This window comes from Crassostrea angulata, chromosome 9, assembly GCF_025612915.1.
Source record: "Crassostrea angulata isolate pt1a10 chromosome 9, ASM2561291v2, whole genome shotgun sequence".
NCBI classification, from domain to species: Eukaryota; Metazoa; Mollusca; class Bivalvia; order Ostreida; family Ostreidae; genus Magallana; species Magallana angulata.
Window position 1 is genome coordinate 28108116 of NC_069119.1, and position 15509 is coordinate 28123624.

Genomic DNA, 15509 nt, shown 5'->3' on the forward strand with positions numbered 1-15509 from the left:
TTTTTTTATATTCCTAGCATTCTCATTATTGAAATAAATTTTGTCACCATTGACGTTTAGACAATCTTCATCACTGCTTAGATACGTGTAATAACATTTATTTTAGATATGTCTTGATAAACCCTTTTCTACTCTAAAATACTTCGAATTTATATCAAAGTAATTAATCCTTGATGGGTATTCAAGGTTAGAAAATAATGTCCTTATAGGGAACAGAAATCGTATGTTAATTTCTCGTCTTTGTATGTCTACAGTTCTTTAAGAAACATTTTTATTAGAATCATGTTTATTCTGACTTGTCTTTTTATTAAAGATCCAACAAATGGTTTCTTTTGATATATCCAATGCTTAGCTTCAAATGTATGTAACAAATTTTCAGTTTATAGGTACAGATATACGATATTTTATAAATAATCCTTTTTCTATTAAGCACTAAAAGTGGCAACGCCACACGAACCATTGTTATTCATTTGTCAAATTTTCGGGACAGCCAGTCCCGTCTTCAAGAGACTCAGGATCGACATTGTCAACACCTTCATAAACACTGTGAATCACAAAACTGTTTAAAATGTTGTTGTTCTTTTTATTTATAGTTTCTTTAACAGTGTTCGTTTTAGTGCTAGATTTTGTCGTCTTTGTTTTTACCCATGTAATTTATTTCTTGTGTCCTTAAAATAAGACTGGTTGTTCCGAAAATTTGACAATATCAATCGTAAGCCATTTTTAGTGCTTTATATAGTCAGATTACTGGCTTCCTATCTAGATATTAGATCTCAAAAATGCCTCGTGTTATTGATTATAGAAATCTTCTCATAATTTGTTCACTGTTTGATGTTTTTATAGTGGGAAATTACAATGAAAAAATACCTAATGTTTTAGACAAAGCAGTCGACAAATTGCATGATGATTGTACCAACAAAAAACAAAACCATAAACGCGTTTAGTTATTGACCACTGCATCCTAATTAGCCGATAAATAACCCTTCTGCACGGCTTCACGATACAGACCAAAGAATGGCGCATTGTATTCATCAAACAGTTCATGATTTGATTGTATCTTTATTGTAGACCCTACTGATCAGCGGCCCTTTGGTTTACGTTCCGTTCAACGAAAAACATTGTTGTTCTTACCTGTCAATAAAAGTATCACGCGGCATCCATTGAGACTGAACTGCTGGGCACATAATCGATTGCGATTGGACCACGCCCCCTTCGAGAACAAAAGTACAAATTGTCACGATTTCTACAGCAGATCCAGTAAACTGGACTTAGCTCTTATCATATAACAATCGTCTTCATCAGATTATAACCTAAAGAATGGCATCGTATGCTTAGTTCTCGCTAAACAAAATTTCAAGTCCCTTAGAATCGTACGAGTCAATTCAAATTGAAGAAAACTGGACTGTTTGGCTGACATATTTTTGTGCTTTTTTTCGAATCTACTTTTTTAGTGTTTCCATCAGGGGTGCATATTTAAAAAATGGCCAAATCCGGTGTTTTTCTAACATTTCTGGGAGTTGTTGTGTGCGTTCAGGGGAGACTTTTCCGGACTTCCCCGGAAACATGCAGTACAGAACGGACCGAAATGGACATAACACGAACGCTAACGGTCACCCACGAGGGGGTGCTGAAGACTGTAGATTGTGTGGCCCGTGTCAGTGTCAACGAATGTGAGGGGTCCTGTCTGTCCACGGCATCCCCCAACGTCCACACTTACCCAGACTTTAAAAAGGTAAAAATTGTCTGCAAAAATATGTCTCTTCCCCAACCTTATTATCTTTCGCTATATATGGACATTACACGATATATATATATATATATATATATATATATATATATATATATATATATATATATATATATATATATATATATATATATATATATATATATATATTACTATTTTTTAACAATTTTATTACTTTGATACCTTACTTGTATTTAAATCAAACTTTTAAACTTTTCTTTCTCATTCAATTTTTTTTTACTTTGATTCTCTCTCTCTTTCTCTCTCTCTCTCTCTCTCTCTCTCTCTCTCTCTCTCTCTCTCTCTCTCTCTCTCATGCGATCTTATCTTTGTCACCAAGACTCTATCATACCCATACATTTTCATATATCAATACTATTAAACTGCCTTTATACCCTATATATATCTCTTTGTAGTATTATTGGAATTCAATTTATTAATTGGCAGGTTGTCGGTATCAAATACAAAAACAAACACGCGATACTTAATTGATATTTTAAAAAAATTATATTAAATAAAATCAAAGACGAAGATGCTTGAAAAATATCTTTAAAGAGAACGTTATTGTAAACACTGTTAATTAAAGATTTCCCAGGCATATGTACCGCAGATGCATTACAATACTCGCAATCCAATAGTTATTTAGCTATTCGACTTCACTATGATTATGAATCAAATCACGAGAATATGGAATAAGGAGATTCGAAAAATTAATATTATCACCAGAAGCATTTCAAAATTACTTTTTTTTTGTCGCAGGATATAAAGAAACTCCTATCGTTCCTGACATAAATCTTTCACAAGTCAACATGTAAAATTCAAACATATGAAAAGAAAATAGGCAATTATGTGTTGAAAGAATGAAATAACTATAGATTTCTTTTTAGAATATCTTTTTAATAATGCATACCTGCATTGCAATTTTCCCCTTATATTCTAGTACATGTATTTGCGATTCTTTATATTATAAAGCTAAATACACGTGTATCAAAAAAAAATTAGAAATACCGAAATTATATCGAATAACATGTTCAACGTTATGGAATCAAAATTTTTAACACTTGAGAGAGAGCGAAAGAGAGAGAGAGAGAGAGAGAGAGAGAGAGAGAGAGAGAGAGAGAGAGAGAGAGAGAGAGAGAGAGAGAGAGAGAGAGAGAGAGATCCAAACACCAGTAATGGAAACATTATCACGGAGAGAAATTTCATAACACAAGTAGTAATTGTTGTTTTCCGTTTTACTTTTCAGGACTGCAAATGCTGCAAGGAAGGACGTCTGGTTTCGCGTCAAATAGCGCTACAGGAGTGCTACAGCAATGGCGTCGTGCTAGCCGGAGTACAACCGACAACCTCCATCACAGAACCCGCCGACTGCGATTGTTTTCCTTGTACAAATTAAAGTCCGGAGACAGAATAGAGAGTTCAAAAAAAGAGGATTCCAATTGGTCTTCAAAACTTGCTCGAGTGACGAGTGACATCAGAGCAAGCCCAAACAAAACTAAATTTCTTTGTTTTTCTAGTTCTTTATGGAAACATTTTCTTTTTCAAATTGGAAAACTGTTATCTATTATCTGCTTTGCCTCCGGAGCGTCATCTATATTAAAGCGGTTATATTCCTATGGTTTTGACATATTATCAGATTTTTTCGACCAGGTGGAGAAATACATCTTTATGTCTGGTGATCTGAGGCATACTTGTGACATCTTGTTTTACCATTTACACAACTTCTGATAAAACAACATTGTTTAACTTTTATATTTGACTTGAAACTACACACTACAATCTGTCTAATTTCCATTTGATTATTTGCATATCTTTTTCCAGAATGCTGCCAGAAAAAAAAGCATTTGTTTTTTTTTTAATCTTGGGGTTTCTGGGAAGTATTCCATCTTACTTAATTATGATCCGCTTTGGGTGGAAGCTAGCTATATTGCTTACTATATTATTGGACTTTATTGCGCAAATGTCTCTATAAATTGCATATTATCACTTCTACCTAATTGCTTTTTCTCAGTTTTTATTATGACTGTGTGCGTATTGTTCGATGTATTGTGTACAAAAACTACGCAGCAGTCCGCATATTATAAAGCCTTGAAATTAACGCCGACCTTGGTTTGAAATATTAGGCCTATCATATAAATGTTCAGTGTGATCAATTGTCATGACTTCTTTACAGTCTTTCAATCACCTAAAAAAGCAGAACTCTATATAAAATTAAAAAAAGAACGATAAGATTTTGAGGCATTTTTATTTTTTCTTACAGTTTTTGGCCAAAAGTATTATGTCTTATTATTTGTTGTCATACCGTTGTCATACCCGATTATGAAAAAAATGAATATTACACGTGTTATTTGTAAATTATCCTTATTAACACCTGTTATACTAGACTATGTAAATACTGACGTCAAAGAGTTAATACAAATTTAAATATTTTTTTTCCTTTTTTATTTATCCTCTTTCTTATAAAACCTTTTGCCATATGTTTGAGAAGTGATTAGCGCTTGTACAATGCACAATTTGACGGGAGGTTTGTAAAACATTCACCGTTTCTATTCGCACATAATAGTTTCAAGGATAGTACGTAAATTCGTGACCCATGACCATATCAATACAAAGTGTTATTAGCAACTGCATTTAAATGAACATATAATTTTGTGGATCAACTGTTCAACGAAATCAACGAAAATTGGTATTCAACGAATATTAATGAAACCACATTAAACTGTTTGAGGACAAAACCTACATTTATTTGCATGTCACTGATAGCATTCAAGTTCGATGTTTATAACAATGACGTCACTGATTAAAATTAATGCACCTTTCCCAAAGGCTATAAAATGCTTGTCTGGGATTGTAACATTGTAACATAGTTTTCCCTTAAAAAGGTACCAATGAAATCAACTAACGAGGACGAATGAATCTGAAGTTTATTTAAAGGGGCATGATCAGGATGTTGGTCAAAAATTATTTTCCAGATTTTAATGTTTACAATGCTTCAGTAAGGCATTTTTGATATGCAACCAAAATTAAAGTGTCGTTCGTTGAGTAATAAGCGAGTTACAGAGCTTGCAATTCTTTGCTATGTAAACAAAGCTTTTGTTTACATTTTGAACGTTGAAGTGAAAACTCCAGTCTTGGACCAAAAATAAATGTGGTAAACGTTAATATCTGTTTATATTTGCTTAAAATGAATAAGCAGATGAAAAAATCAGCTTGAAAATGAACTTTTACCGGTAATATGAACTAATGTAAACAAAAACAGGGCACGAGCCTTGTTTACATGAAAAAGAATTGTGAGTCCTGTATCTTGCTTATAAATTCACTACTGACTTTCATATTTCATTTAGTTATTGGAAATGCATTTCTAAAGCATTGTAAATAATTAAAAAAGAAAAAAAGAAACTGACCAAAATCGTGACCATGCCCTTTTAAAAGGGCTAGCCGTGGACAATGAGGTCTTCTGTTTCCAACGGAAGACCTTGTACTGATTCTGATGGTAATTCTTCATTATTGTTATTCTTCTTCTAGAAGTTTTTTAAACCTTAATCACTTTTTTGTTTGTCATCCGATTTCATACAAATTTTCAGGGTGTTTTGTAAATTAGATTAATTAGTTTTTAAGAACAAAATGAGCGATCGTAACTTCCGGGTTTGAGTTATTCCCCTTTTTAAATTTTTTTTAGGGGCATTCGTTTCCGGACAAAAGCTCTGGAATTGTCCGTAGCATACAATCCAAAGTTATACATGTAAATCTTTAAAATTGACATTTTAAATGTTGTCCTCTGATTTTTGTATTTAAAATTTTTCCAATTTTACCACTTGAATTATATGATAGAAATCTGTGTTTTAAAAATTGCTAATCTTTACTTATGTTTTTGCTTCGTATTTTTTTAGTTTGAAATATTTTCTTAACGCATATAGAACAAAAGTTGTGTAAAAATGAAAGTGATTTCATATGAGACCAGAAAAAGGGGCTGGCCCCTTTAATAAGGGATCTAGGCGCCCGGAAAGACTTTGCTGTGTATCTAAAAAACGATACATGCTACGATATTGATGTCGCTGGAAAAGTTGTTCTTCATTATCATATCAATCTAACTGAAATATAGTATGTTTGAATATTGCGTAATATGAGAAATAAAAGCTACAAATGAAGACATGCATACCGGCTTTCATTTTGCTGATAGGGAATAGCTCCCTGTGCGTAATAGTGTTTTAAAGTGGCAGTCAATACTTTTCTTGTCTAAACACACCCCCGACTTATCACAGACCTGTCTTTATCTGTTTTACGAGAGGTCTAACTCTTAAATACTCTGTAGTCTTGGGATTACATTTATTTAATACATAGAAAATAGACAAGAACTAATTTTCAAGAGTTCAAACTGATTTTCTAAGCCCTGAATGGTCAGAAGTTAAGGTAGTGTGAAAATGACCTCCTATCAATATAAGTCAGGCCCTGATAAGTGCAAGGAGAAAGAGGATGGTTTTATTAAGACTGATTGACAATCCTTTCTTGACTTGAAGCTGTAACGGAAGACCTCCTCGTTGCTTGCAACGAAATCAGCTCTGGATTTTTTTACTATTTAATTTCCTTGAAAATAAGAGCTCTGTAAAAAAAGAGTAATAGAAAAGAGTAAAAATTCAAAGGTTAACTGTACAAACTTTTTTCTATTTGATAGTTTGTAGCTTTAAAAAACATAATTATTTAGAAAAAAATTAAGGTAGATCTGATCGTTAATTAAGTAAATAATCAACACTCCTAAACTTTTTTTTCTTAAGGCTTACCATTACAAAAGAGGTTGCATATAACTTATCTTATGTCAGTCAAAGCCAAAAATGTACATTGCAACTTCTGGATTTTTTGTAATTTCAAAAATCTGATGGATAATCCTGAAGTGTTCTCAACATTTCTAGAACGATATCTTTATAGAACATTAGCTGCAGGTCTGTAGCTTCCGGTCTGAAAACAATCAGATGGACAATCAGATGGACGACCTGTGAGCTACAGTGCCTTCCATAGTAAAAGTCTGCAATTTACGGCGCACAACAAATTGCACCAGTTTTGGACTAATTAACCTTATTTCTGAACCTATCATAAAGAAATACTTGATTCCAAAAACTTTCTTGGACATTTTACTACAGATGTCATTAAGTTACTTGCCCTGATATTATTTTAAACACCATCATCAGCCCAGTAAAGTGAAATAATGCGGTTCGTTTACATGTAAAATTGGCGACTCTCGGTTTCGATGTGAATTGAACATAATTTAATTTCCGAGGGCGATTAGCATGTTTAAGAGAAACTTTGAAAGTAAAGTACCGATATCAGTAGTAAGTTGCCTGAAGAATTTACTACAGTACTGTTTTCAACAGCATATGTGTGAAAATAAGGTTAATCAGTTTAAAACCATACTAAATTGGGCACTCAAAGGGTCAACAAAGATTTACAATCACAATAAAGAGGCTGATCTAAGCGATAGAACACGTGTATATAAAATGATGTTTACATACAGACATATACACGTGTACATTGTAGATACATAAATATACTGATAATATTGCAAAGAAATTGATATATTTTTTAAAATTATTATTTAACTCACATTGCTTTATATATTTATTTCTCACAACGTCAGGTCTCTGTGATGTATGCCATTAAAAAGTGGGATTTACTTAATCTTAAACATTACTATTTTGTCACGTATCGTCAGAAACTGTTCTTTGAGGGTGTCATGAAGTCAAACAGGCATTGTTTCCAATTCATTACCGACGACTGCCATTCCAATTTCAATCCGATTCAATATATTCACCGGAAAATAATCACATTCAGCAATGCATATTCCTATCTAATTGTAAAAGTATTTGAGTTTCGCTTCATGTTAGCTATAAAACCTCCTTTTACAGTATACTTATATTTAAAGTCTAACTATCAAAATCGGATCTTACACTTACAGGTAATTGACCGAAAACCTTTTATTCCCGAACAAGTAATTCGTATTAACACTGATTAGATATTGATTTTTATCTAAATCGTACCTAGAGCGAAAGAAAACATCTCTTTTTTATAGCTCATGATCATTTTAATTACAACCATTCAGCCTCGTATCCTTTTACTTAATTCCATCTAACAAAGTACTAGTTGGACAAAAATAGATTACTTTTAACATAGACTAACAGAGTCTACGGAAAGATCGAAGAAAAAAACATGGCTTATGAGGAAAAGGTATATTTTTCAATAAAAAAAAAACCCGGTTATTGCTTTAGTTCGCATTTCGCTATGAACTGAGTGTGCGCAATGTTAAGTTCAGTCCAATACATCAATGCTACTGGCACATTGTAAAACGTTACATGAAAAATGTCTATTTTAAAAATATTTTATTATTAGAACTGAATATTGATTACATAAGAAATTTCCATTTGACCCAAAAATAAAACATAGTTGGGCAACTCTAAAAGAATCCATTTACGTTTTAATTTAATGCTTCCAATTTTTAAATAATTTTCTGAAGTTATTTTTAAAATGTTGAAATTAAATTGTTTGTCGTTTAAATAGATGCAATTCTCAGCTAGTACTACAGTTATCACTGTTCAAACCACGTGATACGCGTATTATTAGTTCCATAGAAAAATGGCGGTTAAATGTATCGCGGTAAGTACTACTTTGTTCCACATTTTGTATCATCATACGCTCTCCAAGGTACATGTATGATACTTTGGACTGAAGATAAGTTTTTATTCCAATGGTTTGGAAATTTAGAGGCTATTGCAAGAACGTTCCTGCACAACGTCTGTTCCTACCAACAATGCTCGGGATAGTTCCACGAACTTTTGTCTAATTTACAAACAGCCATCGATTTAAGATATTTCAGAAGATATTGCGATATAGAAACACAACAACATGTACATCATTCCCTTTAGTAAAAAAGATGCTCAGCACATCTCAATTTCTAATGTTCTGTAGTTACAAATATCGAATCAATTGCAATATGAAAATACACATGTTTTCTAAAATATACTTCATTGTAAATTCTATAAAAAACCAATAGAGATTAGAATCATTGGGAATTGTCCTTTTTGGGAGTCAGTTTAATAAAATTTCCTATGCAGTCACTCTGGCAAGCTAGAAGTGAAACATTGTTTGAACCTATAAGCACAAATGATCACCGCTGACAAAACTTAGTACTAGAAGATTACAAATGGAAAATTCGATGTATTGTATTCAGAAGCATTTCTTTTCAAGAAAAATTGTTTATAAATGCGATGAGAAAAGTCAGATTTTAAAAGATACGAACAATATAGATATTTTTTGTTGTCGTTTGTATTCCTACGTCAGAATTCAATATAGTCTCGTTCAATTAGACACCCGCCTGTCTTCGTATACATGTATCTGCGACTAGCAGATAGTATCTCCATCTTTGCTTATTAGAAATTTACAGAGACAGTCGAGTGTCTAGTTGCACGAGACAAAAGTTAGATATTGCTTTTCCCGAATTTTTTTCGATTTCGAATATATAGGTTGATGGAATTAAATCATCACATTTGTATTGTTATATCTGATCAATTTGTAATGAAGCAACAATGTTAGCATTTTGACTACAAAACATTAGAAACATTAGATATACTGAGCATCTTCACTACTAAAGGTAATAATGTTTGTGTTTCTAAATTGCACCATCTTCTAAACTATCTTTAATTGATGATTGTATGTTAATCATATAGAGTGTGTGGATCCATACTATCCCGAGCAGTGTTGCCCAGGTCAGAGATTGTCACACCTATTCATTTAATGATATGAAACGTCAGAGATCGAGTAAAAATTAGCCAATGAAATATATTTATGCATATATTTATTTGTTGGTTATAACTTTGATAAAACATAATAAAGAAATGTTGTCAACATATTTTTCTATTGGCTTTTAATACGGCACGTGAATCTGTTTGTTATATAGAAGCACTTGAATCTAAACGCACGTCCGTTTACAAAACCTATACGTGTGAATACCCATTTAATCTTATGAAAGGTAAACAATTTAGAATCAATCCGCCAAAGAGGTTGTTTTTTTAATTAAGACCTATGATACCTAAATGACGTTTTACGGAGAGTTAAAAAATTAACGAGTTGTACCAAAGCATTTTAACAACAGAAGATGACTTACATCTTTTGAATTTATTTTAGAATTTTAAAACCTGATACACGTAAAAGCTTTTTCAAAGCTTTTGATAGTATTTACAGAGAAAGTTTATGGAAAATCCTGAGGCACTTTGGTATACCATCCAAAATAGTCGACCTAGTAAAAATATTCTACACAGAATTGAAACGCAATATAGGTAGTTCCTCAAACATAAGTTTTCTTGTGAAATCAGGAGTGAGATAAGGATGTGTGACGTCAGCCTTATTATTAGTTCCCTACCGGTTTTCACTGGAAGGGACTATAGCTTTCTTCTGCGTCCGTCAGTCCGTCCGTCTGTCCGTTCGTCCGTCCGTCCGTCCGTCCGTCCGTCTGTCTGTCCCAGTTTTCCACTGTATTTTTCTTTATGCGTTTGACGAATGATATGAACCTTGCTGAGCAGCTTCAAAATATCAAACTACAGATCAAGTTTACACTTTTGTAGCGTCTGGTTGACATATTTTCGAGAAAAATAATTTTTTATATTCCATTTTTTTTAATGTTCGGGTTCGTTATCGGGCTCGGTGTGTGTCGAATAAACGAGGAAAGTATGTTGTCAGTAATAATGTCGTGTATTACTCGGACCATTCCTTTCATTGTTTCTAACAAACAAATAAGTTCTGAAAAATAGTGTCAAGCATTTTGTTGTAAATTTAATCGACAGGGTTTTTTGTATCATTACAATCGGGTTCGTTATCGAGTTGGACTGTTGAGACGGTCAAAAATGATATTATGCATAACAGTGCATTGTTTTCACAAATTTCTACAAACCGGTTGGGGACGTGTATTGCTTATGCAATACTCTCAGAATGCTTGTTCATCATAGCAGTAGACTGGGTAATGAGATGAACCTTCAGTGAAGACAACACAGGTATCAGGTGGACCATTTTAAGCACTGAGGACTATGCAGATGACCTAGCTTTACTATCCCATCTAAAAACACAAACGCAATGAAAAACATCTAATTTACAAAGTAATGTCAGCAAAATCGGTCTGAACATCAACATAAAGAAAACTGAAGTAATGCCTCTTGAACGCTCACCGAAAATTACAACTTAATGGAAAGGATATTAAAACACATCCCATTTAACATACATTGGAAGTGTAGTGACATCAGAGGGGTGTGCTGACAAGGATATAGTAGTAAAGCCAGACGGGCCTTTATCAAGCTTAAGAATTTATGGAAATCAAGCAGCATAAGCATACGCACTAAGATCAAGATATAATACAGTCAGATGTGTACTATCTGTCCTAATGTATGGTGCTGGATGCTGGAGGATGACATAAAGGGACATAAACAAACTAACAAGTTTCCATAATGGCTGCCTCAGAAAGATCTTGAAGATATTTGGCCAGCAAAAATTTCCAACAAAAATCTATACAAAATAACAAAAACAACAGACATGATGATATTACTTAGAAAATACAGATGGAGATGAATAGGTCATTTACTAAGAAAACCAACAAATGACATCACAAGAGTGGCACTAAGATGGACTCCAGAAGGAAAAAGGAGGAAAGGCCGTCCAAGAAAATCATGGAGACATACTGTCGAAAAAAATATAAGGACATGCACCTTACCTGGGGAGAAGCGAAAAGGATAACGAAGAACAGAGAAGACTTGAAATCCCTAGTCTTTGCCCTATGTGCCTCCGAATGCAATAAGACCTAGGTAAGTACATGTAGGTACATGTCGAAGGCTATATACAGAGCGTAAAAAACCTTAAAACCAAGGCGTCTAGATTATATTTTAACATATTAAAATTTGTCAAAATCTGTGGAGTCTTACTTGATTAAATCTGATTTTAGATCGGATTACCCTATTTTGCAGAATATTAAAATTCAATACATTGAAATCAGAACATGGACTGTCAAAATTCAAGAACAGGCAAACATGAACGTGTACAAAGGTTAAACAGTATATTCCCTCTTCTTTGGAGCGGGGGAGTACTTATCCAATTGTACTAGATGTTTACCTACTTGCAATGATACTACATGTAAACAAAACATCCAGGTTAATGCCACTATATTAGAATAATTTTTTACTGACAAAACCTGTTTTGCTTTAAAAATAGCCTTGGTTTTGGGTTTTGTTGTTGTTGTGTTTTTTTGTAACAGGAAGTTGATCAAAAATTTTCGACTGGGTTTTTCATGAGGTAAGGAAACACTATATGATCATTATATAAAACTCTATGAATTTCTGTATGCAATTAAAGGCTTTGTACGTTAACATAATGTTTTGATGCAAATATTTTCTTGCAATTTGTTTTTTAAATTCATTTCACCCTTGTAAAAAATATCTTATTTAATGAATGCCACAGAGTATTTCATGGAAATAAGTGAAATGTAAGAAAATAATCTGTACATCTGATTTATTTTAGATTAGAGGTGCACTGACCAACTGGATATCGATGTCTCGACGACATAGACATCACACTATTCTTTTTCTGTCCAAGCCACGAAGTCCCAACGACCAGCTCATCGGATCGACTTATTGATGGCTGGTCTTCATGGTTTTCATTTAAAGGACCATGTGTGGCGGTATTATGCATTTTAGGCCCCCCAAAATTAAAGTTTTATACAGAGCTTTAAAAAAAATTAGGAATATAGTTGAAATGATATTGAAAAAAGGTGTAAAGTGTTATCACCAACGTCATAATGTAAAAATATAGTGATTGGCATCCTCTTGCCATCATTTATGAATGATATATTTGATTTTGATATATTTGATTTTTATACGATGCTTTTAAAGAATTGGTTTAAATGGGGGGGGGGGGGGGGGGGGGTAGATATCAGACCAAATCAAATATGGTCCTTTAGGTGTTTTCTAATACTTTACGTGGACTTGTTTATCTCAATTTCATTTGTTACACGATAGTTGTCCCAGTGACATTTGTCTGACTTTAAGCTGTTTAATTAGTAAATGGCACACGTTTCCTTTCTGAGCAAAGGTATTAATATGAACTTTTCTTTCATTTGTGAACAAAATGCCTGAAGTAGACTAGTGCATGGAGTTAATAAAAGTCTACCGTCGTTTAAAAACACCTCTTTATTAAAATGAGAAGCAAATAAAAAAAAATACCAGTACTCACCGATCAGATCCAACCTAACACCAGAGCAGACCTCAACAAAACCTCGGGGTTTACTTTTGGGTTTTACTCGGGGTTTACGCTGGGTCTGCTTTTTGAAAACTGCGTCTATTCGGTGTTTACTTTGGGTTCACTCGGGATTTACTTTTGGGGGTCCATTTTATGCACTAATAGCGGAAAGCTTGCCCTTGTTTTATCTTACCATCTTACCGTCTGTACTTCCCGACCTTTGTATATTGCACAGATATGTAGCGTCTGCTTTCAGAGGGTTACACGTTCTTGTGATTGGGATTAACTCACTGTATCAACTTTTGGTTTACATTTGGTTTACTCGGGATTAACTCTTGGTCTGCATTAGTAAACCCGAGTAAATCCCGAGAAGACCCCTGAAACTAACCCAGGGTTTAGTAGGGGTCTACTTTTTGTTAGGTTGGGTCAGATTGGTACTGTGCATGACTCTAGTCCTCCCGTTGCTACCCCTTTTCCTTCGATATTCTGCTACATTGTTTTGGGGGTTTTTTTTAACCGAACAAAAACAAGTTACTCTAAAAATTCTTATCCACATTTATGGTGAACTGAATCAAATTAAATCAAGTTTATTGAACATGGTGAAGATTTAAGAAAGAAACTTATCGTTCTGTTGTTTATTCACATTAAGTTATTGTACCATAACTTTGCTTATATACATTGTACTTCGGCATTTTATTCCTGTTTATCACTGAATATTTACATTCCAAATATTTTTTGCATGTAAAGTGTGTGAAAAGATACTGCAGTTATAAGACTGTAACACACACAGGGTACTCAAAGGTTAGAATGACTAGTTTTATTATGACGTCACAAACGTTGAACGCTGTAAAATGCAGTCACAAGCGAGAATCAAAGTTCACGCTTGTGGCTGTTACAGTGGCTCTTCCATTTATTTGAACTTACCCTTAGGATAAAACAGAAATTTTGACGTAAAAATCACATTTGCAGACAAGGAAAGAAGTTATTCAATTTGTATGCACACACCGCTGTAGTTATGAGACTATATCTTTCAAAAAATGATGATTCAATGCTTAATTATATCATCAACCATATATCTGACCGACGTGAATTACTTTCATAAAAGATATAACTATTAACCTTAGTTTATTTTTAAAATCTTACGTTGTACCGTGATCAGCAATATAGACCACTAAACCAAGCTAAAAGTTTTAAATTTTATTAGAAATGTTCATCGACGACTAAACAAGCATTCATATTGTTAAATACTATTACAGGTAAGAGTCAGACAGTGTCTGATTCATCACGTATTGCAGATTGTAATAAAATTTGGTACGATAGAGTCTTTCATAATTTACTTGAAATAAAATATGCTCTTGAATTTTCTTTAAGTAGTTGGTTTCTATAGTAACAAGTTTAAAGTGCATTATATGATCACAATAAGTTGAGTAACATTGCATTAATAAGATTAAGAATAGAAAATCTTGTTAAATTCATAGTTGAAGCAGTTTTATGAAATATAGACTTGCTAATTCGCTCCTCCACCTTACGCTTGACAAGATCTAACAACATCCCATAGACGGTCTCCTCAGTGTGATCTTTTAGGTTATAAGATATTTTCCTCAATTTCTTAACGTGGTTGGTTTCTATAGAAACAAATTTAAAGCGCATATGTGATCACAATATCTTGTTGAACATTGCATATATAAGTCAGAGTAAGAATATGTTGTTAAATTCATTATTGTAGCAGTTTTATGAAATATGGACTGGCAAAACCGCTCCTATACCTTACGCTTGACAAGATATACCAACATCCCATAAGAGGTCTTACATTCTTATAATGAATTCGATAGATATGTAATATTTTATATTATTGGTCAAAGTTATTTACAGAAAAAAATCCACATTTCCTGCATTGGAAGAACTTCTTGCCCTGACAGAGTGTATCTCTTTTCTTCACTTTAACTCTTGCACTGTTTGTGAATGGTTCAAACAAGCAGTTGACAATTCCATTGAATTTGTCAAATTGCCCTCTTTTTCTTTTTTATAACTTAACTTTATTTATTTTACAACGATTGATAAACAAATTCTGAACTTAAAATGATCTCTCGATGGCATGGATGTTAGCGCAATGAGTTTTGGTTGCAATACTTATAAATACAAGAGTCAACTTTTAGGGGTCAACTAATTCCTTGCTTCCACGTGTTGCAGGATAATATTTTATCAAAATAGCATTGAAATTATTTATTAACTGTAATGAGCGAACAATCCATTGGTTGTTGAGTCGCCTAAATCAAAGAGGCGGGAATTAAATCACATTGTGAAAAACAAAAGCTGCTTATCAAGTGCTCTAAATAGTAATTATAATAAAGAGAGAGATTAAGATATGTTTTGCCAGAAGCCAAGCCTTACCGAACTCAAAGTGCAGCTTATACCAAAGAGACAAACAACCTTTGACTTTCAGTTTAACTCTTTGTGTAGTAATAAGTCCAAATATAACAGTTATTTTTTCCTTTTACTTGGA

General features: G+C 33.2%; 1 protein-coding gene across 1 annotated transcript; it reads left to right on the forward strand.

Moving 5' to 3' along the window:
* The first annotated feature begins 1214 nt into the window (after positions 1–1214).
* On the forward strand, positions 1215–5895 carry LOC128164282 (partner of bursicon-like). The gene is made up of 2 exons (XM_052828055.1): positions 1215–1732; positions 2994–5895. Exons 1-2 carry the CDS (start codon positions 1481–1483, stop codon positions 3141–3143), a joined length of 402 nt encoding a protein of 133 aa, XP_052684015.1. The 5' UTR covers positions 1215–1480; the 3' UTR covers positions 3144–5895.
* Positions 5896–15509: the final 9614 nt, after the last annotated feature.